The 27200-nt window shown below is 39.4% G+C and overlaps 1 protein-coding gene across 1 annotated transcript; it reads right to left on the bottom strand.

Moving 5' to 3' along the window:
- Positions 1 to 4550: 4550 nt before the first annotated feature.
- papss1 (3'-phosphoadenosine 5'-phosphosulfate synthase 1) lies at positions 4551 to 27193 on the bottom strand. The gene is made up of 12 exons (XM_063476161.1): positions 26936 to 27193; positions 25686 to 25800; positions 25352 to 25587; positions 25013 to 25151; positions 21705 to 21823; positions 21273 to 21386; positions 21039 to 21150; positions 18960 to 19165; positions 15005 to 15140; positions 14324 to 14592; positions 11164 to 11393; positions 4551 to 5579 (listed from the first exon to the last, which is right to left on the bottom strand). The coding sequence occupies exons 1-12, from the start codon at positions 26993 to 26995 to the stop codon at positions 5441 to 5443; spliced, it is 1875 nt and encodes a 624-aa protein (XP_063332231.1). The 5' UTR covers positions 26996 to 27193; the 3' UTR covers positions 4551 to 5440.
- Positions 27194 to 27200: the final 7 nt, after the last annotated feature.

Here is a 27200-nt window from a genome sequence, read left to right as displayed (position 1 = left end):
CCTCGACAATCATGTGAGAGACTGATAAATTCTTACAGCACATTTCATTATTTGTTAAACAAATAATAAAATGGTGAAAATTGTTATGTGTTGTTTTACACCTGGGGTTAGATCTCAATTATTTTAGAAGCTGTTAAAAGTCAGGTGACTTTTATTTATTTAAAACCTCAGAAATGATAGAATGTACTATGTGTATGCACAGTGTTGGAGAGTAACGGAATACATATACCGGTGTCGTGCCAAACTAGGTATCCCCAACACAGGGGAAACAAATTCTGTGGGGGACACATAATTTGGCACGACACCGAAACCCGATGTATTAGCCAGAGGTCCCTTTACTACGGTTCGGATCTGCGGACCTGTTTAATATACGCGCAGAATAGTTTTCTATACGAGATCGCTGCTAAAAGCAGCCTTACCTAATGTCCACCCTACTGTTACTCATTTTATATTAAGATTTAAAAATGTAGTTGGTATTGGTATGGCGAGTAACGTTCAGTAATAGTAATAAATCACAGAGCAATAGTACATTCATGTAGTTGTAGCATGACAGTATATTAAGTAATCCAAAGTATTCAGAATACGTTACTCTCATTGAGTAACGTAACGGAATATGTTGCAAAATAAATTTTGGGGCATGTAATCTGTAATCTGTAGTGGAATACATTTTAAAAGTAACCTTCCCAACACTGTGTATTCATTATGGCATCCTTAAACAGTGGGGCCCATGGTACGTTCCCACCATACAGATTAAACAGGTCAGTAGTCCCAAGTGGAAGGAGACCACCACTATAGTAATCCCCATTAATAGTTATATAACCTGCCGTGCAGCCTACGTTATTGCACATATAGCGTAAAAAGGTTAAGTGAACTGGACATAAATAATGATTTAAAGAATCTTTACCTTGATTTTCCTGATTAGACTCAATCAACTGTGGCTTTACTGTTCCTGTTCATTGTTCAAATTCTAATCTACCCTACCATATTCATACAGTGGCCTAATTTAATAAACAAAACCTTTCTAGGAGCATCATAGTCCAGAAAAATATTGCTCCTAAATACGAGAACAATGCAGGATGCTAACCACATGTGAGAACTTCCTAAAAACCCACTTCGTAAAACAATATGTGAGACAGCTCTCTCCGCTGTCATCATCACCGAGCAGATGGTCATAAAAAAAAGTGATTTCTGCCGATGATGACCGACAGCGCACACTCAGAGCCATCACTAAGGAACAAGACTCTTCCTGAATTTTAATAGTGCTGTATTGCTGTGTGACACTTTTCAAAGTAAAGCTTGTTTTTGTCAAAGCTGCCTTTGAGTGAAACTCGAACCAGATGGATGGAAACTGGAGATGAATGCAGCTTGATTCTATATAAAAAACAGAACCTTTTGGTGGTATAGGATGACATGGTGATGATAGTACTGCATGTATGTATGCACAGGAGAAAGACTACACTGGCACAGTCTCTTAAGGCAGAACCAAGAATTTATATGGTGTCAGTGTTCAGTTTTTAGGCAGTTGTTGACGTATATCGAAAGTCTTAAAGACGCAAAAAGTGAGGAAAAAGAGATTTGGAGGCTGACACTAACATAAACTGAATGAATTACAATTTTCTTTAGTTATTTTTATTAGTTCCATCTGAAATACACTCACTTTATTAGATACATTTGTTCAGCTGCTTGTTAACGCAAATATCTCATCAGCCAATCATGTGGCAGGAACTGGTCAAGCTCAAACAGAAGAAGGTGATAAAAGGTGAAAGTGACTTTGAATGTGGCATGGTTGTTTGTGCCAGATGGACTGGTCGGAGGATTTCAGAACCTGCTGATCTATACTGCCATTTTCCCACAATAACCATGTGGAGTGTTTCCAGAGAATGGTCTGAAAAAGAGAAAACATCCAGTGAGCGGCAGTTCTCTGGGAGACAATGCCTTGCTATTGCCAGAGGTTAGAGGAGAATGGCCAGACTGCTTCAAGCTGACAGTAGGCAGCAGAATCTCAAAATAACCACTTGTTGCATCCAAGGTATGCAGAAGAGCATCTCTGAATGCACTACATGTCAGACCTCGAAGCAGAACACCACACAAGGTATCACCCAGGAACATGGAACTGATGCTACAATTCACACAAACCAAAAGATGACAATAGAAATATGTTTACTGGTCTGATGAGATATTTTCTTGGGACACTTTGGGGCCCCTAGTACCAATTGAGCATCAACACTATAGCCTATCTGAGTGTTACTGCTGAGCGTGTCCAATCCTTCATCATTACAGTGAACCCATCTTCTAATGGATGCTTCTACCAGGATAACACACCCTGTCACAAAGCTCAAATCATCTCAAACTGCTTTCTTGAACATCATAAAGACTTCACTGTACTCTAATGGCCTCCACAGTCACCAGATCTTAATGCAGCAGAGCACCTTTGGGATGTGGTGAAACTGGAGATTCACATCATGAGAGAAACTATCAGCACATTTGCACTTACTGGTACTGATTCCCTCCAAAACAGTAAAAACAATTCAGTTGTCATCTTTGTCCCAGATCTTAGTTCTAAGCAATACATCAAACGTGCAGCTAAGTCTGAATTTTAATCACTGTGAGAATATTACCAGAGTACAACAGTTTCTCTCTTGAGCCAATGCAGAGACATTGTTACACATTTTTATTTCCTTAGGATTGATTACTGTAATGCTCTACTTACTGTAAACTGTAAGTCCCCATACAGCTACTCCAGTAGTCAGCTGCATGGGTTCTGACCAAGGCCATAAAGAGAGCACATGTAATACCAGCTTTAGAGTCTCTGCACTGGTTTCCTGTCGGAACAGATTTTAAGATTCTTATTTCGGTTTTTAAGGCTCTTCATGGTTTTAATCCTGACTATTTATCGGAACTGCTTTTTAATTATGAGCTTATTAGAACCCCCAGGTCCCAAAAGTCAGAACTAAAACTTACGGTGAGACAGCTTTCCATGATTATGGCCCACATCTGTGCACCTAAGGACAGCAGACTAAAGCCAAACCAAAGACCCACCTCTTTGAAACAGCTTTTATTTGAAATGATTCCCTCATTTCACTTCTGCTCACACCTTTTATCTTGGTTCCAGTTTTTATCCTTTATTCTGCTTTTTTTTTTTTTTTTTTTTTTAAACACTGTTTAATTTATACATTGTGCTTCGTTATCTCATGTATTTGTTTAACATTTTTCATTGGTGGTTTTTGGTCATTGATAGTGCTTCCTCATTTGAGTTTTTAATGTTTTGCACGTGTTGTTCTCAGAGTTTTTTCAGCAGTAATTTAAGAACATTTAGTGTTCTAAACTTTTATACATGTAAAATAGTTTTGGCATATTAAAAACTGCTGAAATGATACAACCATACATGATCACTACACTGCAAACATATTTCATATTTATACAGCAGTTAAAAATGCTTACCTGGATTCAAAAGAATATATTAAAGTATGCTTTAGCACATTAAACGTAAGTATATATATTGTAAAATCTACACCTCCTTTGAAGATGACACTAAATGTGTGGTTTAAAAAAAAAAGTTGTACAATAGTCCTTCAAGTCATACGAACAGCAAGTCACTCTGGCAGTTTGCCATGTAGTAACACACCTTCAAAAGGGTGAAAAATTTCAAAGCAAGATCTGATTATTGTGCAAGCAAGGTGGAAATGGACCCAGAAGTAAAATACACTGAGCATGCTACAACTGAGATAACATCAAGAGGTTATAGATACACACAGTAACAGACACCTGCATCACCCAGAGAGCACTGATCCTCTCCAGACAGTTAAAAGGACAACAGAAATCATAAGGCAATCTCCTTAAGAGAAGGGGAAAAAAATCATTTGATCATTTTCCGCGTGAAAAAACAGCTCTGCTTTTGAAGTTGCCCCAAAGTCCCAGCTTGATTACCATTTGAGATTAAACAAGATCTGGTGAAAGGTGGAAAAATTTGCTGCTGACAGGTCTCTTCATTACATCTTGGAGCTGGGTTAGATGAAATATCCAGGGTCTCTCTGACAGATCTACTCTTCCCGGGTCTGGACTTAACCCTGCAGGTTCCACTTTCACTGCATCTGGGAGCCAGCTGCAGATCATTTTATACAGCGTGCAAGTGTGTTTAAGTTTGATTGGGGTCACTAGAAGGTCCGTCTTATTCAATATACAGCTCAATATACAAAATGACCAACCGGGGGGTGGGGGGTGGGGGGGGGGGGGGGGGGGGGTGAACTGACGTTCCAGCAGACAATGCTCACTAAAGTGGAGAAATGTAAATCTCCAGAGTTCATTGTTCATTCAGATGACCGAGTCGACTGAAAGCAAGCGGACGCATTTAGCTGCCAAAATATAAACAGCCACAGTGAGATAACAGTTAATTTCTTGAATAAACCAAATTCCTAGCTGTCAATTAAAATAAAATAAAAAAAGAAATCTTTGAGAATATTTTATGTATATAAATCTCTTTGGTGTGCCTTAAGACGTGTTCCTTAATGTATATAACAACTTAAGTTTAGAGAAAGAAAAAGGTACACAAATTGTTCTTTTGGCTAAAAATGATTTATTGGACAAGGAAAGATTACAAATCTGATCCCATGGTAAAGCACAATAAACCACATGGAAAATATTAGCAATACATGACATGGGAGAAAAAAAGTAAATAGATCTCAAAGCAGCAAAACTACAAACAACACACAAAAATGCAAAATTAAAATGGAGTGATACGTTTTTCTACAGGTTTAAGAAAGACTGCACTGTACGGTAATAAAAAAACAAAAACAAAACAAAACCGCTGATCTGTTTTTCACAAATTTCTTGACCTACTGGACCATTTCAATGTAAAAATACAACCAGTGATAGAAGAGGCAGGTGTCCAACTTCAATGTGAACATGTGAACTGACTTTGAGGACCAAGGCACTCAATTTTTACTTTAAACACTTGTGTACAGTAACATTTGAGCCACTACCACACCCGCGTGTACAGACACAGTAACAAAGGTACAGCGTTAAGTCGACTCTAGCGAGTTGAGTAACATTTTAAATACTAGGACAAATTGTAACAACTTCTCCTGAATAGTTGAGTACTGGTCAACAGTGACTCTTCATCATCATTTGGATGTTTAAAAATAACACTCTTAACCACTGATCAGAACTTACAGTTATCATGTTAGTAAAGAATATCTATTTTGTTCTCTTGAACTTTTTAGTATACTGACCTGTGCTTCTACATTTCATAGTCAGAGGAGAGGTTTAGTTAAATAAAGCACATACAGCTAAAACACAGATAAGACTAAAACCATGACAGAAGCCAGAGTGAGTGAAGTTTGTGATAGAAATGAGTGAGTGGTCCCAAACCTCAGTAGAAACCACCACTGTGTTCCCGTGTTTTTTGTCACGTTTTTCCTCCCCCCCAGCTGAGACCCGACCTTTAGGCCTTCTCCAGTGACTTGTAGTACTCTTTCAACACGGCCCAGGCTTTGGGCGCCATGAAGCCGTCGGGAGGGTTCTCTCCCTCGCGAGCCATTTTACGCATGCGTGTGCCCGAGATGAAATCGTAATCTTGATGGCTGTAATTAAAAACAAAATGACAGAGAGTGTGAGAGAGACACACACAAAAAGCAGGGGAGCTTTGAATAACAGATCTACTTCAATCAGTGAAAAGATGCCTATCAACGGCACGCCCAACAGAGCCAGCTGCTCTTTTACAATCAGTTGGATCAAGGAGCAGGCCAGTTAACATTTCTGCAAACCAAAATGAAGCTTTTATGACACTCTCTTATGACACATCCCACCCTGTGAAATTTGACATGATGATTGTTTGCATATGAGAATATATTTATGAATGACATTTCATATGCTGACCATTTCTCACAGCATGACATTCCTGCAAAATCACTCTGTGGCAGGAGAGATAATGTCACACAATCCAGCAAGCATCAGCATGCCATAGCAGTGGTGGCTGGAAAAGGAGGCCAGTGCAGCTGACTGTCAACATGTTGCGCTGTGATTTATGCGCCTGTGTTGTGCTGCTGTCTGCCTCACGATAGCTGTTGCTGCAAACCATGACGAAGTGAGAGAATTTGCATTTCTTTAATCCTGGTTTTAAACTGGAAAAAGGCAGCTATGTTAGGGAAGCTTTGCAGAAAATTCCAACATATAATCGCAGCTCCTTGATAACAGCAGTAACTGAGAAACGCTGGCTTTTATTTGGAGTCATATTTGTGTCCGCCTGGTCCATTGTGTTCATTGGCTAGACGATCTGATATTTGCAGTTAAGCCAGTTACAGTGAAAACAGTTGTTTTCTACAGTGAAAAAGCTCCATATGAGAGCAGAGAGAATGAATAAAAACAGCCGAAACCAGGAGGAGCTGGTGGGAACTCTCTTGACTATTGTATGGACTAGAGATGGCACGATACCACTTTTTTATGTCCAATACCGATACCGATATCATAAATTTGGATATCTGCCGATACCGATATGAATCCGATATAGTGTGTTTTTTAATCAATAAAACTGTTTTTTAATATCTTGCTGCATTTTGTATAAGTTCATACTCAAGTTTAAATAAACAACAACACTAAAGCTATTCTGTTATACCTGTATGTAAAAAATACACTGCGCCCAAAATATTTCATAGTTCAGCAACACTGATCAATCTAATAAACCTTACCTAACTTAAAGCCTAACTTAAACCTACTCCATCCTCCCTATTCTGGTATTTCAAAGAGTACTTAGCAGAAATATTAAGCAACCTAACTAATAGGGTTGCAAACTCCCAGCAAAAAAAAAAAATAGGGAACCACCCCCCACCCTCCACTTGATGATGCTTAATCGATGTAATCAACTTTAATTTGATGCAGGGTGAAAAAAAATGCACAGAAATCAATTATTTTTCAAGAATAATTAAATAGATTCAACATCTTTCTTCAACAGAATTCACAGATGGTATCTTCCCAAAGGAAAAAGTAGTATAGCTTACTAGGGTATATTAGACTTAACAGTTACTATATACAGTAATGGACTTCTATACATTTTACATCAGATTAAAACTTTGGGTGTAAGATTCGGATAATTATTTATTAAAAGCTAGACATTTTAAATGAGAATAAGAAAGAAAAGTATGTCTTTGTGCCCCCTTTTCCCTGTTCATGCCCTATTGGCCCCCCTGGCTAAGCTTTGCTAGATCCGCCCCTGCACAGTTACCAGCCGTCAGCTACGTAGAAAAGGATCCTGGTGTACAAAGTAATATTAAATAAATTCTAACAACAGCTTATCAAGCTTAAACGTGCTGCTGTTGTTCAGCCGCTGGTTTCCTCTTTCTGGTGCAAAGTGGGCCAAAAACAAAGAAGAGAGACGGAGTCGCGACAGAAAAGCCGATCAGCTGATCATCGATTGAAGTAGCAGCAGGAGAGGTAGGGGGAGAGAGAGAGGCAGTCGCTCCATATATCGGTTGTTAAGCTTAACATGGGAATGCTTTACAAACATTCAGAGATGAACTTACACACTTGCTTTACTTCTCTCTGGGATAACTTCCTCGGAGATGAAATGCTGGTTTGGTAGCTAGGCTCCAAATACACACAGCCGCTCTATCAGGTGGCGCACACTGCTCCGACATGCTACGGTTATGAGCCGAGTTACGCCATCTCGCAAGTTTTTTGAGATGCTTTTTTGATATTTAATAGATCGGATTACATTTTTTATTTCTCGCCGATATCCGATCCAGTAATTTAGGTCAGTATCGGACCGATACCGATACGTAATATCGGATCGGTCCATCTCTAGTATGGACAAATGCCGTGCGTCTGGCGGGGGACACAGTTTATATTTTACAATCAGATTTGATAGACCCTGTATTTGTGATCATGCAACATTCTTCAGTGATTTGATTTTAATTGAAGCATCTTCTGAGTGAACTCACAGACCTCACATGCATTTCCCTCTGTCGCAGGGCAAACTGTGCTTACTGAGGTTCTAGAGCTAGATGCTACATGAACAGTATTAACAGTGTTTCCCCTGAGACTGCCTTGAAGGGAAGCGCTGCATAAAACCTGCAAAAAGCCTAAATAAACAGGTATGTCAGTAAGCTGAATATATAAGGAAGTCTGGGTGTTATCCTAACGTGCATGTTTTTGGACTTTTGGAGGAAAATGGAGTATCCTGAGAGAACCCACACAGAAATATCCCAGTTGGCTGGTGGACTTAATTCAGAAACCCTTTTGTTGGTTTGTTCTTCCCATTCAAAGGCAAAAGGTTTAGTTTTTTAAAAACAACACTGTCAAGAAAACGTCTGATTTATGGTTTATATTACGTATGATTTTGTTATTAGTTTAAAAAAAAAGTTTTATTTCATTTTGACTTTTATCTTTTTAATTCAGTCGAGTTTCCAGAGTGCATTTTCCTGTTGCAGTTCAGTTTTTATTGTTTAGAGAAAGTTTGTTTTTAGTGTTGTTTTTATTAGTTTCAGCACTAGTTTTAGTTTTTTTAATAGTTATTGTTGCAGGTTATATGTCAGAGGCAAAATGTATATAAAAACTAACCGTTTTACCTCAATAATTTTATTTGAGTCTTCCAAGTTCACAAAATCATTTTTAATCTTTTTCAGTAGTCAAGTTTTAATTTTCATTTTAGTTAACTAAAATGATTTTTTTCTCTCCTAGTGTTAGTTTCAGTTAACTACAATAACCATGATTTGTGGCATCTTAAAATGACAGTTATTAAGCTTTTACGGCTTGCAGTTTAATGCAACCTTGACTGATTCTAATACAGATTTAAATTATTCCAATTAAAGAAACAGGAGGGCGGCACAGTGGTTCAGTGGTTAGCACCGTCACCTCATAGAAAAATAGTCTTTGGTCCTGGAATCCAGAGCCTGCTTAAGCATTCCCGTATTTCAGTCCAAAGACTGTTATGCATGTTAGGGTGACTCTAAATTGGCTGTAGGTATGAACACTCTGACAGACTGACAACCAGTCCAGGGTGTAGCCCTTCTTTTGCCCGATCACAGTTGGGATAAGCTCCAGTCCCCTCATGACCCTGAATTGGACGAGCGGTTAAGAAAATGGATGGATAATAAAAAATAAGCATCACCACTTTTGGGTAACACACAATACAATCAAACTGTCAGACTCACTGTCTGCACAACAGAAATGCTTTCTAATATCGAGACTGAATTCTCCTCTCCAAACGTTTTTTTAAGTATCTTTCACACGTTCTGAGATCCTCTACTTTATATTTTTATGATTGATGGTTTCTCGCTGCACATTTGAGGTCACATGAAAAGTTCTGAACAGTGCTGTGTGAAGCAGTCAGCCAAGGACAGTCTTCATCTTAGACCAGTGCTAAGTGTAGCCCAGGCTATCCTCATTTATAAATTACTCTGAGGGATAATCAAGACTTTAAACATCTTGTTAGCAGACATTCACACTTATCTGAACTGGGCTCACATTCAGAGAGGGTCAAAGTCGTGCTATTTAAAACGCTAAATTGTTATCACATGAAAGCGCACATCTTGTGGCTCTGAAACATTAAGAAACAGTGAAAGTAAGGTAAAGGAGCTCCAGGCAAATTCTTCAGAGAACAAGTTATACAGTGTCAAATTAGAAACAGCCTTCCGTGGTCTGAGCCATTATGCTTCAGAGAAAGACTGAGGGGTGCTGTGATTAAAATGAGTGCCCATATTAAACCTAAAATGTGGCAAGGGCACCGTGCTTGAAAGAGTAGAAGATCATAAATCAAACTGAGTGACGACTGCAGATTTTAGAAGCTGAGTTGTATTGAATGTCTGGCATTAGCATTAATATAAAAATGGACAAAATATAAAATATGAGGTAATATTTTGAAAAAAATAAATAAAATAAAGTCCGTTTGCTCGAGGCTTCAGAGAACAGTCAGCAGTATGGTTGCTAGAGGTTCCTGACAGTCATTAGGTAAAAATGCACTGTGTAAACAAATACTCGCTACTCCAAAAACCTCCTCGTCCTTGCACTGCTCGCTAACAGTTTGCTGCAGTCCCACATAGTTTGCATGGAAGATGCACACGTTTCTGCAAACACCTGCCAGCTACCCACTGAGCAGAAAGTGCAATACAAACAGTTCCTTCAAAGTAAAAGCTCCACATTTCAGAAAGTGCAATTTTTCTGCAGGCAGCGTCAAAGTCTGCAGCGTCTTCCATGCAAACTTTGACACATTATGATGTGTACGGAATTGTTTTCATACATGTTCATTTAACACTTGTGTATGTGGCAAGTTATTTTTTTCCCTTTGGTTTTTTTCTGTTTAGGTTATAATCTAAACTGTCAGTTGCTTAAAATAATTCAAGCACACGTTCCATTTTAACACAAAACCTCACATCCTATTTAGATAATCAGACAACAGAAATTTTCTGTCAAGTAAATGTTTCACATGCAGAGCACCAAGCCAGTGGTGTCACTTCAAAGCCAACGATTGCTTAACGAAATCTGCTGATAACATTTTAAAACAAACTGTTTCAAGGAGGCAGCATACTTCGATTCACAGAAGAACTAGATGTGCCTGATCGGCACTTCACTTTGGACTTTACATCATAAACATGCATCATGGAAAACAAAGCCAATCTTTTGATTAGTGCTGCAATATTTAGTTTTAACGCTGCTGGCTGAACACAACCCAAGTTGCACAACCTGATGGAACAGGCTGCATCAGACTGCAGGAAAGGCAAATAAATTGCATGATTGTTGTTAGTCACAATGTGCAGTGTCCATATACAGACTGTAATTAATGGCAGGTCTCTGTAATTTTGAGCAACATCAAAGCCTGTAGTGTTGCACAAAAGCTTTTAACTGTATACGAATGAAAAACAATTGCTGTTATTCTTGGCTCAGCTTTTTAGGGCACAGAGTGAAGAAGAAAGCAAGAAAGAAAACTGAGGATTTTTTTTTTGCATACAAGACAGGCCTAATGAGTAATTAATTTAAGGAATATAATTTCTGTTTAGGCTGCTCACTCTAATTGGCCTAAATGTGAAGTATTACTCTGGACAAAATCTACAAATGTAATTTAATGTGAGTGAGCGCTGCCTGTGAACCATCTCTGTAATAAATTGATTTAAAACAAAGGAAAACAAAATGGAAAAGCTTTTTCTTAAATGAAAAACCTTCGACAAAAGTACTCACTTTTTTGGATCATAAAAATCCATTGCCCTTTTGACCTTGTTGTAAGCAGCAACCTTAAATGGAACAATTTCAAGGGTGATGAGGCCCGGAGCCATGGTGAGCACCTTGGCTCCGTGAGTGGGCTCGTACAGGTCCTTTCCTGTGGCAGGGTGAGGCATGCCTGCAGGGTCACGACCTACAATGTAGAAATTGGCACCGGCCACCATTCGTGCTCTGCAATGCCACTGAACCTGTGGACAGAGAGAAAAAAGAAAATGCTATAGCTGTGAAACTAACACTGCTCCACTTGTGTGGAATTTATAAAGACACACAATAAGTCTTTATGACAAGTGTGCAAGACTGTACTAAAACACAGCAATCTGGGTAATGAAAGCAGCAACAATGTCACTGCTAATAGCTCAATCACACTACAGTCAAAATAGCACAGCAACCTTTCTGCAACTAGGAAAAACTGGTGGTTGCCAGAATCACTCCTCCATCGCAAGGTGCGGGACGACTGGTTGGAGGACTGCAACATGTCTCCAAATGGTCTCAATCTGACAGAGACTGACTGCATTCACTCTCACGCAGGTTGATGAAGGTTTGCAACTATCTGCCATCTCATTTATAAATGCAGACAGACTGCCAACACATTTCAATCCGAGTCAGTCTACACCAGGGGTCAGCAACCTTTAACACCCAAAGAGCCATTTGGACCCGGTTTCCACGCAAAAGAAAACACTGGGAGCCGCAAATACTTTTTGACATCTAAAATGAAGATAACACGGTATATATTGTTTTTTACCTTTATGCTTTGTGTGAACAACTAAGGTGTGTTGCTTATGAAATCCATGCAGTGCTACAGAGAAAATTACATTTTATTTATGTAATTAACACATTTTGAACTCTTAAAGAAATATAACAAAAGGAAAGACACCCAGCTGAACTAAAATGATCCATGTAGCAAACAAAAACTGTTGTGAGCCGCCACCCTTATATCGCCTTTGGGCTTTTGGAGCCTTGACCTGACTTTTAAAAAATAATTGGAAAAAAAGCACTATGCTGCTAAAAAAAGAAAAATAGATATTTGCAAAATTCTGCCTAAATATGTATTTTACCTGGTCAATGTGTGTGGCGGGGCGTGGTCTGCAGTGCCGCTGCAGGGGAGGCGGACGCACCTGAGCGGCACCTGCAATCACGCCTTGCCGCCTTAACGTCTGTGCTATCTGTTGTGTTGGTCTGTGTCGGGCTGTGAGCTGAAACGCTACAGCCGGCTGTATGCGTACAGCAACCGTGTGTGAAAAGTAGTCTATAAAGAGATGCTGAAAAGCATGTTCATGGAAACATCGTCGGGTCTGCCGTGACATGTTTACAATGGGACTTCTGCTCCTGAACCTCTGCGCACAGCGTCTGCAAATCGGGGCCGTACGAAGTCACTTTCATCTTTACGCAGGACTGTAAGCTGTCATCTGTGAGGCGTGAGCGGTGTTTGTCTTTAACATAGTTCACAGTGGAGAACAGCTGCTGACATAATGTGGATCCGAAGATCCATAATTGGCCTACCTGGGGTTGAAAGTCTTGATAAATGCATGGCGTTTCGGCGGGTATACCAGCTTCCGCGAGTGTGATGCTTATTTTAAGCGATGAAAAAATAACAGAATATAATTTTATTTTTATATTTCAATATCACAATAATCTTCCAATTTAGAACTACAAGTTAAAAAAGAACTAACATAAATAAAATAAAATACACTTCAGCTAAATACTTCTAATTTATTTTACCAAACCACGCGGAGCCGCACTATAAGGACTAAAGAGCCGCATGCGGCTCTGGAGCCGCAGGTTGTCGACCCCTGGTCTACAAAAATAAGCACAACTCGACTCTTTGCTTGAGGGTGCTCAGCTCAACTAGCTGCAGATTTTGGTTATATTCTCATACAAAAGCAATGCTGCAGAGCACCATTTGGAGGAATTTCTAAATTATCATTTCAGATCTGTGAGGTTCTGGCTAGACTCTGAATGTAACAAATTTCTGTGTATGTAGACAGCAACAATTGGTTGTTTTCACTGATTTATCATGCTTAATTGGTATATTATCACAAACAGATTGCATGTAATTGCCAACTTGACCCCATTCACTAACTCACTGAAAGCAGACTGAGTGCAACACATTGCCATTTTATTGCTGCCTTGACGCACCACAGTTACTTTGAAGGCGGCAACTGACTGCAAGTGATCACAAACCTGGTCCTTGTCTTCAAAGCAACCATTTCAAAGGTGATGGAACTGCACGTTTATTGCACACGGTCACATTAACTTTGGTTGTTCCATTGTTTTTCCCTAGAGTGTGACTGTAGCATAACAGGATATAATGTGCACATCTTCAGTGTCTACCAATTAGCAATAATTACTTTCCCAAATATGTCTGATATATCTGGGAAAGAAAAAAAAAAAAAGCTACTTTTACCATTTTCACCTTTAGGAAGACATCAACTCCACACAAGTTCAGCCAGCCTGCAATAATCGCTCCCCTTAGGACTTTCTTTTCTCTTAAGCTGTTGCTGTTTTTCATTATCAATAACATCAAAAACTGGACTTTTTGCCTTGAAAATTACTATTACTACTGCCATTAGGTTTCTACATGTTGCCCATGATTTTTAGATAAGACTGAGCTAACAGCAAGCCTTTAATGGGCTAAAGAATACTTTGAAATTGTAATAATGAAGAGGAGGTTCTATTTCTCTGTGGAAAACCAAGTCAGAAAAACTATACTCAGCTTGCGACCATGCACAGTTTTCAAAAATCTCCCTTTCAGAATTAGAAACTGATTAAATTCGCAGGCTGAGATCCACCATCCTGCAATCTGCTCTCAATAATTTGTAACATATCTTTCTGATTATCATAAGTGAGTGATTAAAAGATTCTCAGCTACGATCAGTCACACACAGAGGTTTGTGTATGGCATGAAAACGTTAAACAGAGCGCCTCAAGACAACTGTAAATCTCCTTTCCTGCCATTTTTCACTCTCAGAAATTTGCAAAGAAATCATGCGACAGCCCACTTCCTTTTCTGCCTGTTGTTATTATTCAGAGCTGCAGCCACGCTTTTGTTCTCTATCACTTTTGATGTGAACCTGATGCCTTGTTTGAAGAAACCTCAAACATTCTTGATAATCATTACCTCAGTTGGCCCTGCATACATCATGGGTGAGGGAAAAATGGCAACAATGGTAGATTCTGGATTCAGAACGCCCTCCTCCAGCACAGCAGCATGCTGCTTCATTCTCCAAGGCAGTGGCACGTCATCATCTTTGGTCCAACCTCCTAGTGGGTGGAGCAGCAGAACAGGCCGACGGTAGCCTCGCTCGATCAGACGCTTGTGGGTGTCCTGCATCAGGAGAGCATGCCCGTTGTGGACAGGGTTACGCAGCTGAAAGGCAAATACAGCATCTAAACAGAGAAAAAGGATACAACAAGTTTGTTAAACGGCAATCAAACACATCTGCGCACATCTGCGCAAAGCAAACAAAAAAAAATCATCTACACACAGAAATCATCTAGTTGCTTCATGCACATGAACCACATACAGTCTGTGTATTATTGATGAAGTGCTGAATAACACTGTAGTCTTTTCTCTTGGGACCTTCCTACTGTGATGCTCTTATTTATTTACCAAATAAACAAACAAGTGAGTGGACTGAAGGCAACAGACTGCTTAAAGTTTTCCTCTCGTTTTAAAAGAAAAGGAAGGTAGCTGTTTATAAATACTGGGACATTACCATCACTCTCCCTGGTTCAGAATTTCATCACTGGGTTAATTTAGCTCTGACAGAAAATAAACAAACAGATATTGTCCCAATACCTGCATTCATTTCTTTGAACTTCTGTTTGAGCTCAGTGGGTGTCAGTCGGTATTGGTCGAGACCGTCATTCCAACAGATCTTGTCCAGAACCTGCAGGTCACCACCGACCAGCCAGTCCCCGCTTTCCATCACCATCTGAAATAAGAGCCACAGTGATCGTGACGGTGAACGCAACACAAACATAAACCAGATTTAAGACACCGCTCTTTAAAAGTCTCACTCTGTTGGAACCAGTCCAGGGTGAATTCAAATAAACCCCTGAGTTATTACCCAGTTGCAAAAGGACAAAACGAAATAAATCAAAGTCTTGGTGAGTTGTTAAACAGCCAACAAAACTCTGCTGTGCTTTCCCCTCAGCATTTGTTAATTTCAATAACAGACAAAATCAGATTGCATTCCGCAACGAAACCTGGGGATGAGCTCATGACCACAGCGCAGAGAAATTTTCCCCTCGTGAGATTCATCCAACAATGTCACCAAAGTGCTCAGGAAGGATCCAGGCAAAGGCTGCTATTGTTTCAGGCAATATCTTCCGCCTGCTTCCTGTGGCACTTTTGAGACTGTAGCTAGAGTTACTGAAAACACTGGCCTGCACATTGTTAATGTGATACAAAGTGACAAATTTCAGACCAAGCAGCAAACGCATCACAACTCCAGCATTTAGACTGTGAACTCAAATAAGGCCAAAAATAAAAATGAAAACAATAAGTGGATAAAAAAAAAAAAAAACTGTCTATGTCATTATTTTGTTGATATGTAATTTATCATCTGAATACTCTTTGATATCCATACTTTACAAACACACTGATTCCAGTTTGAGCTGGCAAGCTATATATAGAAATCTGAATCTTGTCAGCAGAGAAGGTGTCTACGTGATGCGATCAATAACCACTTGTCCTCAAGTGCTCCAGCTTGTCTGCTGCTCACCCGATAAAAGTCACGACATACGCTTTACAGCACTGATAGTGCTTAACAATAGGATAGGCAAATCACCACCGATTTTGCCAACATAAGTCAACAGAAAACAAAACGTCTACAAGGCTGTATGAAAGCAGGAGGTCTAAATCTGCAATGTTTACCCATTATAATTTCTCTATGACTTCACTTGTAAAAGGGGGCCCTAGCCAAATAAACCACACCATAGCTTCCAGCGCCGCGGATTTCATGTCTGAGTGACAGACAGGCAAACAGGAAGCGTGTGGATTAACAACGTGTTCTGTGGAGCAGAATAGAGCCTGGATCAGAACGTTGTAGTCATGAAGGAAGGGGTGTGCTGACAGATTGGTTCTGGTGTTGGGAGTTAAACATTCACTCGTGTATACATACATACACTCTAATGAGTGAGAGCTTAATTAGAGCAGGCTGAACACATGATAAGTTAAAGTGGATAAAGAACGACGGTTCGGGAAACACAGAGCATGCGGCATGTGCCTAAATCCAGAAATGAGACATCAGGTGTTGACACTAAGGAGTCATGGTATCAATTCATGAAGCCTGCAGGTTCTAATACATCTCAAAACACATTACCATGCCAGACTCCATTATGAATAAGGTGAAAGAAGGAAAACTTTGAAAATTTAAAAAAAAAAAAAAAAACTGCCAATAGTGGTGCGATATTAAGAGAGCTGTTAAGCCAGAGGTTAAAAGTAAGTCTGACCCAAGAGTGCGAAATCACTAGATACCACAAAGATTATTAATTTTGACTTAAACCTTTGCCAATAAGCAGACTGCACTAATCCACAAAACAGCCACTTTTAAAAGTTTACTAAGGTGAAATTAAAAACAAACTGTGTCACCAACACCAAAAAGTTCTGCTGCTTTCCATCAACCCATTGACACTTTAAGCCAGATCATTTCAGGACATTAGCACACCAGAGCGTCTACCTGAGCCCCACAGCGCTTGATAAGAGACACATGGAAACAATTCCTCGATCTACTTGGAGATGGGCTGGGTGAGCAAAAAGGTGGAAGCTGGCAATTGAGCAGTACAATCTCAAACACATTTAGTTGGAGGCTGAGCAAGAGACTCTGGATCCAAATATAACACCTGCAATACGAGGGTGGACCAAAAAGATCAAGTGATTACACTGGGCGTCCTGACAGACTGAGAAAAACTCCACTCCTCCGCCTATTCAGTCTTTCCATAAGCAATGCACAAAGGCCAGCTGGGATCTGTGTTCTATCAGTGCCGAATCCAGGGAGGCAGTTTGCTTTCACATGCAGCGTGTTTATCACACAGTACTCTGAGACAGACAGTCTGGAGCTCTGCAGATGGTCTTCAGTAGTTTCGCCAAGGCTCAGCTTCCATACCATTTCTAACATACTAGCCCATATTGTAAATTCAATCTTCCCAGCAGGAGAGAATTCATTTAAAAAATGTTTAAAAAGCCTGAACAGCCAAGGAATGATCTTTACATTTGTGCCTTTTTTTCATGAAACATGTACTAAATGTTACGTGTATGCATTTAATAGTTGAGTGGTTCATGGGGTGTAAAATAGTTCTGGATTGAATTATGAAAGTCTCTTCATCTCTAATATGAATAGTTACACGCTAAAGCTTACAGGGTGGTTAGCCTACTGTAGAGCTCTCAGTCAGAATGCCTAGATTTTGCAGCCTATCATTCAATCCAGACGGACAGGCTAAAAAAAGACTGCATGCTAATCTGAGCTCTGTTTTTGTTTGTTGATGGGATATTACTTTTGGCTGTGAGATAAGAAACTGTGGAAATCAAGTGAACAGGATGTGTATCCAACATTGTTCAGGCTATCCCTGCTGGGGAGCAAGTGCTAGCTGTCTATGGATATTTGGCTTACGTCTTCTTAATACAAACAGAGGTCACCCTTGGTTTTTTATTTAAAGTGATGCCATCCCTTAGCTAAAGCACCTGGTAGTGACAACCCAAGCTTCATGGGGTAGCCTTTTTTCTTTTGACTGTGTGCAACATGAGGATACCTGCACGAATAGTACAGGTGCAGTCTATTGGCACAGGCCCTGGAAAATATCAACAGTTTTACAAATAGTGAATGCATTTACCGTGTGCATATTACACTATTTCACTTCCAAGGAAACAGTGTTGAGTGCCTGACGATGGAAGAAACTGAAGTTCCACAATAAATTTTGAGAACTGCTATAAACATCAAGAAGTAAATCGAATTAATTCTGGCTGCTATTGGAGATGTGTTTCACCTGTCTCCACTGGCATTTATGAGACAGCCCCTGGACTTACTGACTGGGCTGTGCAATGCTGATTTGATACAAAGAGACAATTTTCTACAGACTAAGCAGCAAACACAGCAAAGCTCCCGTGCCGAGACAGAGAGAACCAAAACAGAAAGGCCACAAATGAAAAGCTGAAGATGACAAAGAGAAATCCATGTTGCTTATTTTGTTGATATGTAATTTATCACGTGAATATGCTTTGATATCCATACTTTGCAAACACCCTGATTTCAATTTGGTCTGGCAAACTATACATACAAATCTGAATGTTGTCAGCAGCACGGGTGTCTACGTAAGGCGATCAATAACCACTTGGCTCTGTTTAAGATGTTTTCAGGATCATGTTGTGATTTGTTTTCCACACTCTAATTACTCCAACCTGTCCACTGCTGACCCGATAAGAGTCACGAATGATGCTTAACAGCCTTATTCTCTGGAGAGATCAACAGCATAGGAAAGTCCGTATTGATTTTCCTAACAAAAGTGAATGGAAAACATGATGTCAATGTGGATAAATCAAAGGAGGGGGCCAACATATACATACGTATCCACTCTGTTTAACCCTCTTAACTGCCCCATAATTTCACATGTGAACACAGAGTTAGCCAAATAAACAGCCACTACAACACCACAATTCAAATGAATTCTAGACGGGAGATCATTGCCAATATCCCGCCCTGCTTCACTGAGCAAAAACTAGAAGGTTGAATGCACCACTCCTCACAGGCACTGACCTTGATGTAAGGGTGGTCCTTGCAGGTGGTTCCCCACTGCCGAGCACAGCGCTCTTCTTTTCGATGTTCGTAAAACTCAGGATTACGAAGGATGGCCACTCGCCTACCCTCGTAGACCAGGGCCATAGCTGTCGCGCCATCCAAACGCTCTTTATCTGCAGTTGACACTGGCAGCACGACAGGCACAGAGAGGTTGATCACGCCACCTATGGGGTGACAAATGCTGATTTATGGAAAAAGAAACAATCCAGAATCTGAAATAGCCTAAAAACTTTTCAGACATTTCAGATCATTTGCTCGTCAAGGAGTTCAAGTGTGTCCTGGTCAACTGAATTATTGATGAAATTATCAGTGTTAATAGTTTCCCGAGGGAGTTTTTCAGTAATTACAGGTGTTGTAGAAATCTTGTAAATGACTGATTTTACTTTGGGTTTTTGATAAATTTGGAACAAAAATTCTAAAAATATTTTTAAATTGCCAGAAATGTAAATTGTATCTGCTTTAAATTTTTTTGAAAAGTCCAAAGACACTAAGATTAGGCAACACACAAAAGGCAGGTTAAAATGCCCAGAGACTGGGAATGTGCAACAAAATATCCCGACCATTCTTGTAAAGTATAACGTTGTACGGCTTCAGGCTAAATGTGGAATATATGTTTCAACCACTGAATACAGTGAGTCTTCAAGGCTGCAATTTAAGAAGCTGGAGAATAAATATCCTTACTCTACACTGGAGCCAGACCCTCTCTCACTCATGAGTTAATATGGTTAGTCACAGCAGTCTTTTGCGGCATTTATTTCACCATGCACGTTGATGAACATATTGAGACCAGCACGTTTTTCACAGATCAGCTAAAAAAATATATATATATCTATATTTAAAAAAAAAATAAAAATAAAAAATTGTGAAACTGCGACTGCTGCTAGCCCCAACTCTCCCTGGACCCTCCTTTGGTCCCCTCTGTCACAAAGTAGAGCTTACAGCTGGTTCCAATAAAATGCACACACAAGCCTGCCAAATGTCCAAACGAGGGAGACACAAAATGAATATATTGGGGTTTCTGTTTTGTCAACTACTTGATTAGCAGAACTTGCAGTTCTATGCTTCCTGACCAGTTTTAGCATAAATTGTGTGTAATCAATCCTCCAACTGTCAAACCTCTGGAACATGGTGACAATGGGAAATGGCTGTGTGTAGTGTTGATCAATGCACAAGTTTTGTCCTCCACATTCCAGTCCTCAGGACTAACAGCAAAGTGACTCATAACTTCTAATCTATACACAAACTTATACAGCATGCTTAAAATATGTATAAAATATGAATATTGTGAGCATGCATAAATACATTTACTATCCACTTCATTACATATGCCTTGCTAGTACTGTTTTGGATCCCCTTTTGCCTTCAGAACTGCCATAATTCTTCGTGGCACAGATTTAACAAGGTGCTGGAAACATTCCTCAAAGATTTTGTTGACATGACAGCATCACGGCGTTTCTGCAGATTTGTCGACTGCACATCCATGATGCAAACTTCCTGTTCCACCTCATCCCAAAGTTTTGGATTGAGATCTGGTGACTGCAGAGGACATTTGAGTACAGTGATCTCACTGCCATGTTCAAGAAACCAGTTTGACTGGTCATAACAGAATGGTTATGGTCAGCAACAACATTCAGGCTGTGGTGTTTAAATGATGCTCAGTTGTTACAAAGGGGCCTAAAGTGTGCCAAGAAAACATCCCTCAGACCATTACAACACCACCACCATTATGAACTGATGAGTAGACACTTTCATGTTGTTTATACAAAATTCTGAGCACATCTGCTTCAGGTTTCCACATGTTGTGCATTCAGAGATGCTCTTCTGCACACTTTGGTTGTAATGAGTAATTATTTAAATTACTGGTTCCCTCCAATCAGCTTCTGACCCAGAGAACTGCCACTCACTGGATATTTTCTCTATTTCAGTTCAAACAGAAAGCCATTTGCTGTTTTGGGTAATTATTGTGTCAGCATTAAACTCCACCTAATGCCCAGCCACATGTTTAATGAGTTTCCTGTGAATATATAATAATCTTACCATCCAACAGGCAGTCAAAATGAAGACATTGCAAAAACTCTCTCTCTCTCATGAAACCATTGAGAGGAGTGGCCCAGCCTTCAGCCAGCACCTGCACCCACTGCATGTCCACCTGAGGATTAAACAGTCACATACAGCAGAGAAAAGGTAAATCTATCAGAGGATACTCGGATAACAAAACAATTATCATTTAGCTTTACTTATTAAAACGCTTTGTGATATTGAGATATTCACCTTCCCAATCTGTACAGCAGGAAGTGTCTCTGCATCAGCTTTGGCCAGATCCAGTTTGTTCTCTTGAACGTACAGCTCTTTCACTTCATACGAAGCATCGACAGGAACTATATCCTGCAAAGTTTAAAATCGGGATGTCAAATTAATAGGTATAACGAAATTATTCCAAAACATCATACATAATGAAGATGCTGGTAAAGGAATTTGTATATATATATATATATATAAAAAAGTGGAGATGCATTAGCATCAACATCCATACAAATGTGATACTTTCCTGCCATCTAGTGGCTCACAGAAAAACAACAGCACTGTAATGCATTAAGTCTGAACTTATAGGCTCCAGCTTAACCTGTGATGGTGGTGTAAAAGATGAGGGAGCTAATTGGAAAAAGAAAAATAGCATCAGCACCAGATATTTCCTCTCCTCACCCTCTCCTGAAGAAGGTCAATGAGCTGCTGTATGCACTCGTTCACGCTGCAGGAGTCGGTCTTCAGCACCAGCTCTGGTGCCTCTGGCTTCTCATACTCCGAGTCAATGCCAGTAAAACCTGATTACCAAAAAGAAAAAAGAAAAAAAAGCACAGTCTGAACTCTGTTTTGTTTTTAAATAAAATAATATTTACACCTAAGCAACAGGTTATTTTTTCCTATTTTTGTATTTTTATATGTTTGAGATGAACACAATATGAAATACAGAGCTCCAATTTAAAATTCATACTATTAAACACATCTGTGTGATAGTTAAGCTGTCAAACAGATGTGTTTCAGAGAGATTGAGACAGAAAATATCCACTGATAAGGAAACCATTTCATAAGGGTAACGTCTGTTTCGAGCCATGGTTGAAGTTAGCTTTAATTAAAAACAAATCCTTGTTTCTTACATCCGATTATAAATGTAATATCCACACATCCTGTCTTTTAAATACTGTTTCTGGGAAAAAAATCACTTTCTTCACAGAAAATATGAAAAGTCTGAAGAGCCTGATGAAGGCCACATGTAAACATCCAAATCGTGTCTACGAGAATAAACTATGAGGTAAGGGTGGTGTAAGGGACAAAAAATGTGAAGCTGTCAGCTCTAGAAAAGGACTTTGCTTAAACAGAGTTAACATCACATGCATGCAGAAGAACCACTTCCTCCTACAACAATGAATCAGATCGTTTCTTATTTCGGTGTAATCAGAAGTGATAAGCCTCAGTACAAACAAAATGCAAAAGCAAGGAAATGAGGTAGACTGAACATATATTTCACAAGCAGTAGTCAGACTGTTGAAATATGGTGCATGCTTGCTTGCCTGCTGAGCTAAAGAATAGTTGAGAGCACATTTTGACCCAACATTTTAGCTCTAAAAAGGTACATGCATTAAGTGTTTCACACCAACCATACACATAACATACAATCATACAGGCAGGTAAAAAATAAATAAATGTAATATATAAATTCAAAAATTTATATCACTCAGTTAACATAAACCTCATGAGCTACAAAAACAAGATAAACTAGATGTTCTCCAAGAGCGCAAAGCTCACGCTCGGTGCAGAACTTACTTTTAAAGGAACAGTATTGTATTTTCTAAACATGTATTCTTTGTTCATTTTAAATATACTTTAAGAATTTTGTAGCACAGTAAAACTCTGTAAAGTTTTACATGCTAGATGTTTACTGTATAAACATGTAAGTGTAGATCATAGATAATAGGTAATGATTTGTAAATAACTGGACATTAATAAGTTGAGCTTATAATATGATATTATACTACATTATGATATTTTATATTTTATACATTTTGGAGGTCAACTTGAAAGACAGCCTGGTGTAAAATGTAAAAGTGAGACCAGAGGCCAAATGTGACATGATATTTGGGTGCAAATTATAATGTTATAATTACAGTTCCCATATATCATTCCCTATATGCCGGTCTGTTGTCAGTACAAACAATGGTAGTAAGAAACATAGTTTTCATAAATAGCTCTATATTAGAGATGGCACGATACCACTTTTTTATGTCCGATACCGATACCGATATCATAAATTTGGATATCTGCCGATACCGATATGAATCCGATATAGTGTGTTTTTTAATCAATAAAATTGTTTTTTAATATATTGCTGCATTTTGTATAAGTTCATACTCAAGTTTAAATAAACAACAACACTAAAGCTATTCTGTTATACCTGTATGTAAAAAATACACTGCACCCAAAATATTTCATAGTTCAGCAGTACTGATCAATCTAATAAACTTAAACCTGCACCATCCTTCCTATTCTGGTATTTTAAAGAGTACTTAGCAGAAATATTAAGCAACCTAACTAATAGGGTTGCAAACTCCCAGCAAAAAAAAAAAAAATAGGTAACCACCCCCCACCCTCCACCTCATGATGCTTAATCGAAGTAATCAACTTTTATTTGATGCAGTGTGAAATAAAATGCACAGAATTAAATTATTTTTCAAGAATAACTAAATAGATTCAATGTCTTTCTTCAATAGAATTGCAAACTGCACAGATGGTATCTTCCCAATGGAAAAAGCACTATAGCTTACTAGGGTATATTAGACTTAACAGTTAGTATATAAAGTAATGGACTTCTATACATTTTACATCAGATTAAAACTTTGGGTGTAAGATTCGGATATCTATTTATTAAAAGCTAGACATTTTAAATGAGAATAAGAAAGAAAAGTATGTCTTTGTGCCCCCTTTTCCCTGTTAATGCCCTATCGGCCCCCCTGGCTAAACTTTGCTAGATCCGCCCCTGCACAGTTACCAGCCGTCAGCTACGTAGAAAAGGATCCTGGTGTAGAAAGTAATATTAAATAAATTCTAACAACAGCTTATCAAGGTTGAACGTGCTGCTGTTGTTCAGCTGCTGGTTTCCTCTTTCTGGTGCAAAGTGGGCCAAAAACAAAGAAGAGAGACGGACTCCCGACAGGAAAGCCGATCAGCTGATCATTAAGCAGTTTCATGAAGTAGCGGCAGGAGAGGGAGAGAGAGAGAGAGAGAGAGAGAGGCAGTCGCTCCATATATCGGTTGTTAAGCTTAACGCAGGTACGCTGTACAAACTTTCAGAGATGAACTTACACACTTGCTTTACTTTTCTCTGGGATAACTTCCTCGGAGATGAAATGCCGGATTGCTAGCAAGGCTCCAGGCACGCAGCCGCTCTATCGTGAGCACACTGCTCCGACGTGCTACGGTTATGAGCCGAGTTACGCCGTGTCGCAAGTTTTGTGAGGTGTTTTTTTATATTTAATGGATCGAATTACATTTTTTATTTCTCGCCGATATCCGATCCAGTAATTTAGGTCAGTATCGGACCGATACCGATACGTAATATCGGATCGGTCCATCTCTACTCTATATACTATTATCATTTTGACCTTGAAGGAGAGATCAGAGGTCAAATGTGGCGTGATAATTTAAATCTTTATATGGTACTTTCTGTATGTTGACAATACCGGCCACACTTGTAAGACACACAGTTTCTAAGTTATAAGTCTTTTTAAAAAGTTTTCTACCAATTAATCATTAAGTGGACCTTAACTTGAATTAATTTTAATTTAATTGACCAAAATTTATTGGACTCTTGACATGACGCAGCTCTACATCTGTACAAAGTTTTTTCTGAATTCATCCAAAATATTTCAGTGCTCATATTTACAGACAGAAATACACGTATGCAAACGCAACCAAAAAAAAAAAAAAAAACTTCCTTGGAAGTAATCATACTGTACCTGTTATCTCCCCTGCTCTGGCTCTCTTGTAAAGCCCCTTCACATCCCTCTGCTCACATACGTCCAGTGGGGCATCCACAAACACCTCAAAGAAAGGTAGCCCAGCAGCCTCATGGATCTTTCTGGCATTGAGGCGATCCTGATGGATGATAATAACATACAAAACTATGTATAAATATGAAAGACAAAAAGTGAGACCCAAACTTAGCTTGGTGTACTGATGATGGTGACAAATTAAGAGCCTAATTTACTGAAATACCACTGAGATCTAGGCACACTTCTCATTGTCATCATCTCTTTGTCTCATTCAACTGACGCCTTCTTTGAGGAGCCACTCACCCTGCTGTAGGGAGAGATGAAACTGGCGATGCAGACGAGCCCTGCATCAGCAAAAAGCCGGGCCACTTCAGCAATACGTCTAATGTTCTCTTCACGGTCCTCTGGGCTGAACCCCAGGTTTTTGTTAAGCCCCTGACGGATGTTGTCCCCATCAAGTGTGTAGCAAGGGATACCATGACACACAAGATACTCCTCCAGAGCCATGCTCACTGTGGTCTTCCCTGCACCAGACAAACCTTTACACAGAAGAAAAACAAAGGGTTAAACTAAGAAAACAATGACATCTTCATTAAGTCCAACTTAAAATCTCTATAAATAACATCTTTCAGCCTACCAGTCAGCCAAACAGTGCATCCTCTAAAGCCTCCTCTTGTGCCCACAACCTGCCCACGCTTGTTTCGGCTTACATGATGAGCTTGATAGGTGACATTAGTTGCCCGTTGCATTCCCTGAAATAATACAGATTTAATGTAAAGTCAGTCGAGTGAATACAAATTTTAAAGAAAAACTATTATTTGAATAATTTTCAACACCTTAGATTATGTCTGCAGAGCAGGAGGTAAGGATGAGTTACATTATTTATCAATGCAAAAACTTTCCTAATTTACTAAAAACGGTGTGGTCCTTGAATCTCATCTCTGCTTTTCGTGGATGATGTGGTTCTGTTGACTTCATCGGGTGACTGTTCTTGTTTATCCATTATTATTGTTGCCACATGTTAAGCTGCAGCTACAGGATGCACACTGCTAGTGCCATGCTGTGACAGAGCTGCAACAGTGTGTGACATTCAAACCAGATAAACCTGCGACACACCTCCACCTCGCTTCATTTTGTCCACATTTCCTCTCAAAGCTTCTTATTTCATCTTCAATACATCAGACATTTTTAAAGATGAAATATTCATGCTGCAGTTTATTTCCTGGGTTGTCAATCAATCCAGTCCTTTTCAGCCACTTCAAATATCTCTACACGACTGTGAAATTTTATACTTGTTGCAATTTCTGCTGCCCTTTTGGCTAGAAAGAAAGGTGTTAAGATTGTTCTTTCTGGCTCAAAATAACTTTATAGCATTCCTGTTTGACAGATTATAAATTATTTGCAGATTACAGATGACAGATTATTTAGGCAATTATTTAACAATTCAGAAGCTTTAATAGAAAATTTCGGGTTGTTGTGTTTTTCTGAAATTACATTGTGTGTTCAAATGTGGAAGACGGTGATGAATGACAATACTGTGCTGCAGCGTTATGTAGCAGAGAAATTACACAAAGAAGCACAGCACAGTCTGCCTGTACCACCAAGGTAATGTTATCACACCTGGAAATGCTGTAACTCAAATCAGTCAAAGCCCCTGCCATCATTACCGGGGGTGGTAGCAGTTGATTCGTGATTACTTTTATTACCCAAAGCTTTACTCGTAAGACTAGCTTTAGCTTGCAACTAACGTGTAACAAAAGTGTCGCTAACTAGCTTACTGAGCCTGGTTAGGCAGTTAGCTCAGAAGCAACTTGTTTGTGGATGTGGACGGATATGATGAAACGGTGCGTTGAATTAACACATCTTGGGAGAGAGAGAAAAACTCACCCAGCTTTCTGCAGTGTTGGTTAGCTTCTGTTTCTTGTTCGAGTTGCCGAGAGTCTCCATGCCTGGCAGCAGTCAGCAGCTAATTCAAACGGTACCTCTTTAGAAAAACAACCAAAAAAAGCAAATACAACACCTAACCCGGTTTATTTACTTGTAGAGGTATCTGTTCGTGGGTCAGGTGCGTCTAGCGGATGGAGGAGACCGGAGCTGAGCAGCCTATCTAGCACAACAACCGGGAAGAGGTATTTTTCCAAGCTGCCACGTC

The sequence above is a fragment of the Pelmatolapia mariae genome, linkage group LG6 (genome assembly GCF_036321145.2).
Source record: "Pelmatolapia mariae isolate MD_Pm_ZW linkage group LG6, Pm_UMD_F_2, whole genome shotgun sequence".
NCBI classification, from domain to species: domain Eukaryota; kingdom Metazoa; phylum Chordata; class Actinopteri; order Cichliformes; family Cichlidae; genus Pelmatolapia; species Pelmatolapia mariae.
Note: the sequence above shows the minus strand (reverse complement) of the source record. Positions and strands in the feature narration are given on the sequence as shown.

Excerpts from the sequence above, each read along its gene's own strand:
- papss1 (XM_063476161.1), bottom strand. The coding sequence starts at position 26,995 with ATGGAGACTCTCGGCAACTCGAACAAGAAACAGAAGCTAACCAACACT. Across the intron at positions 25,801-26,935 it reads CCAACACTGCAGAAAGCTGG|GGAATGCAACGGGCAACTAA; the intron begins GTGAGTTTTTCT and ends GTATTATTTCAG. Across the intron at positions 5,580-11,163 it reads GATTTTTATGATCCAAAAAA|CCATCAAGATTACGATTTCA; the intron begins GTGAGTACTTTT and ends TTTTAATTACAG.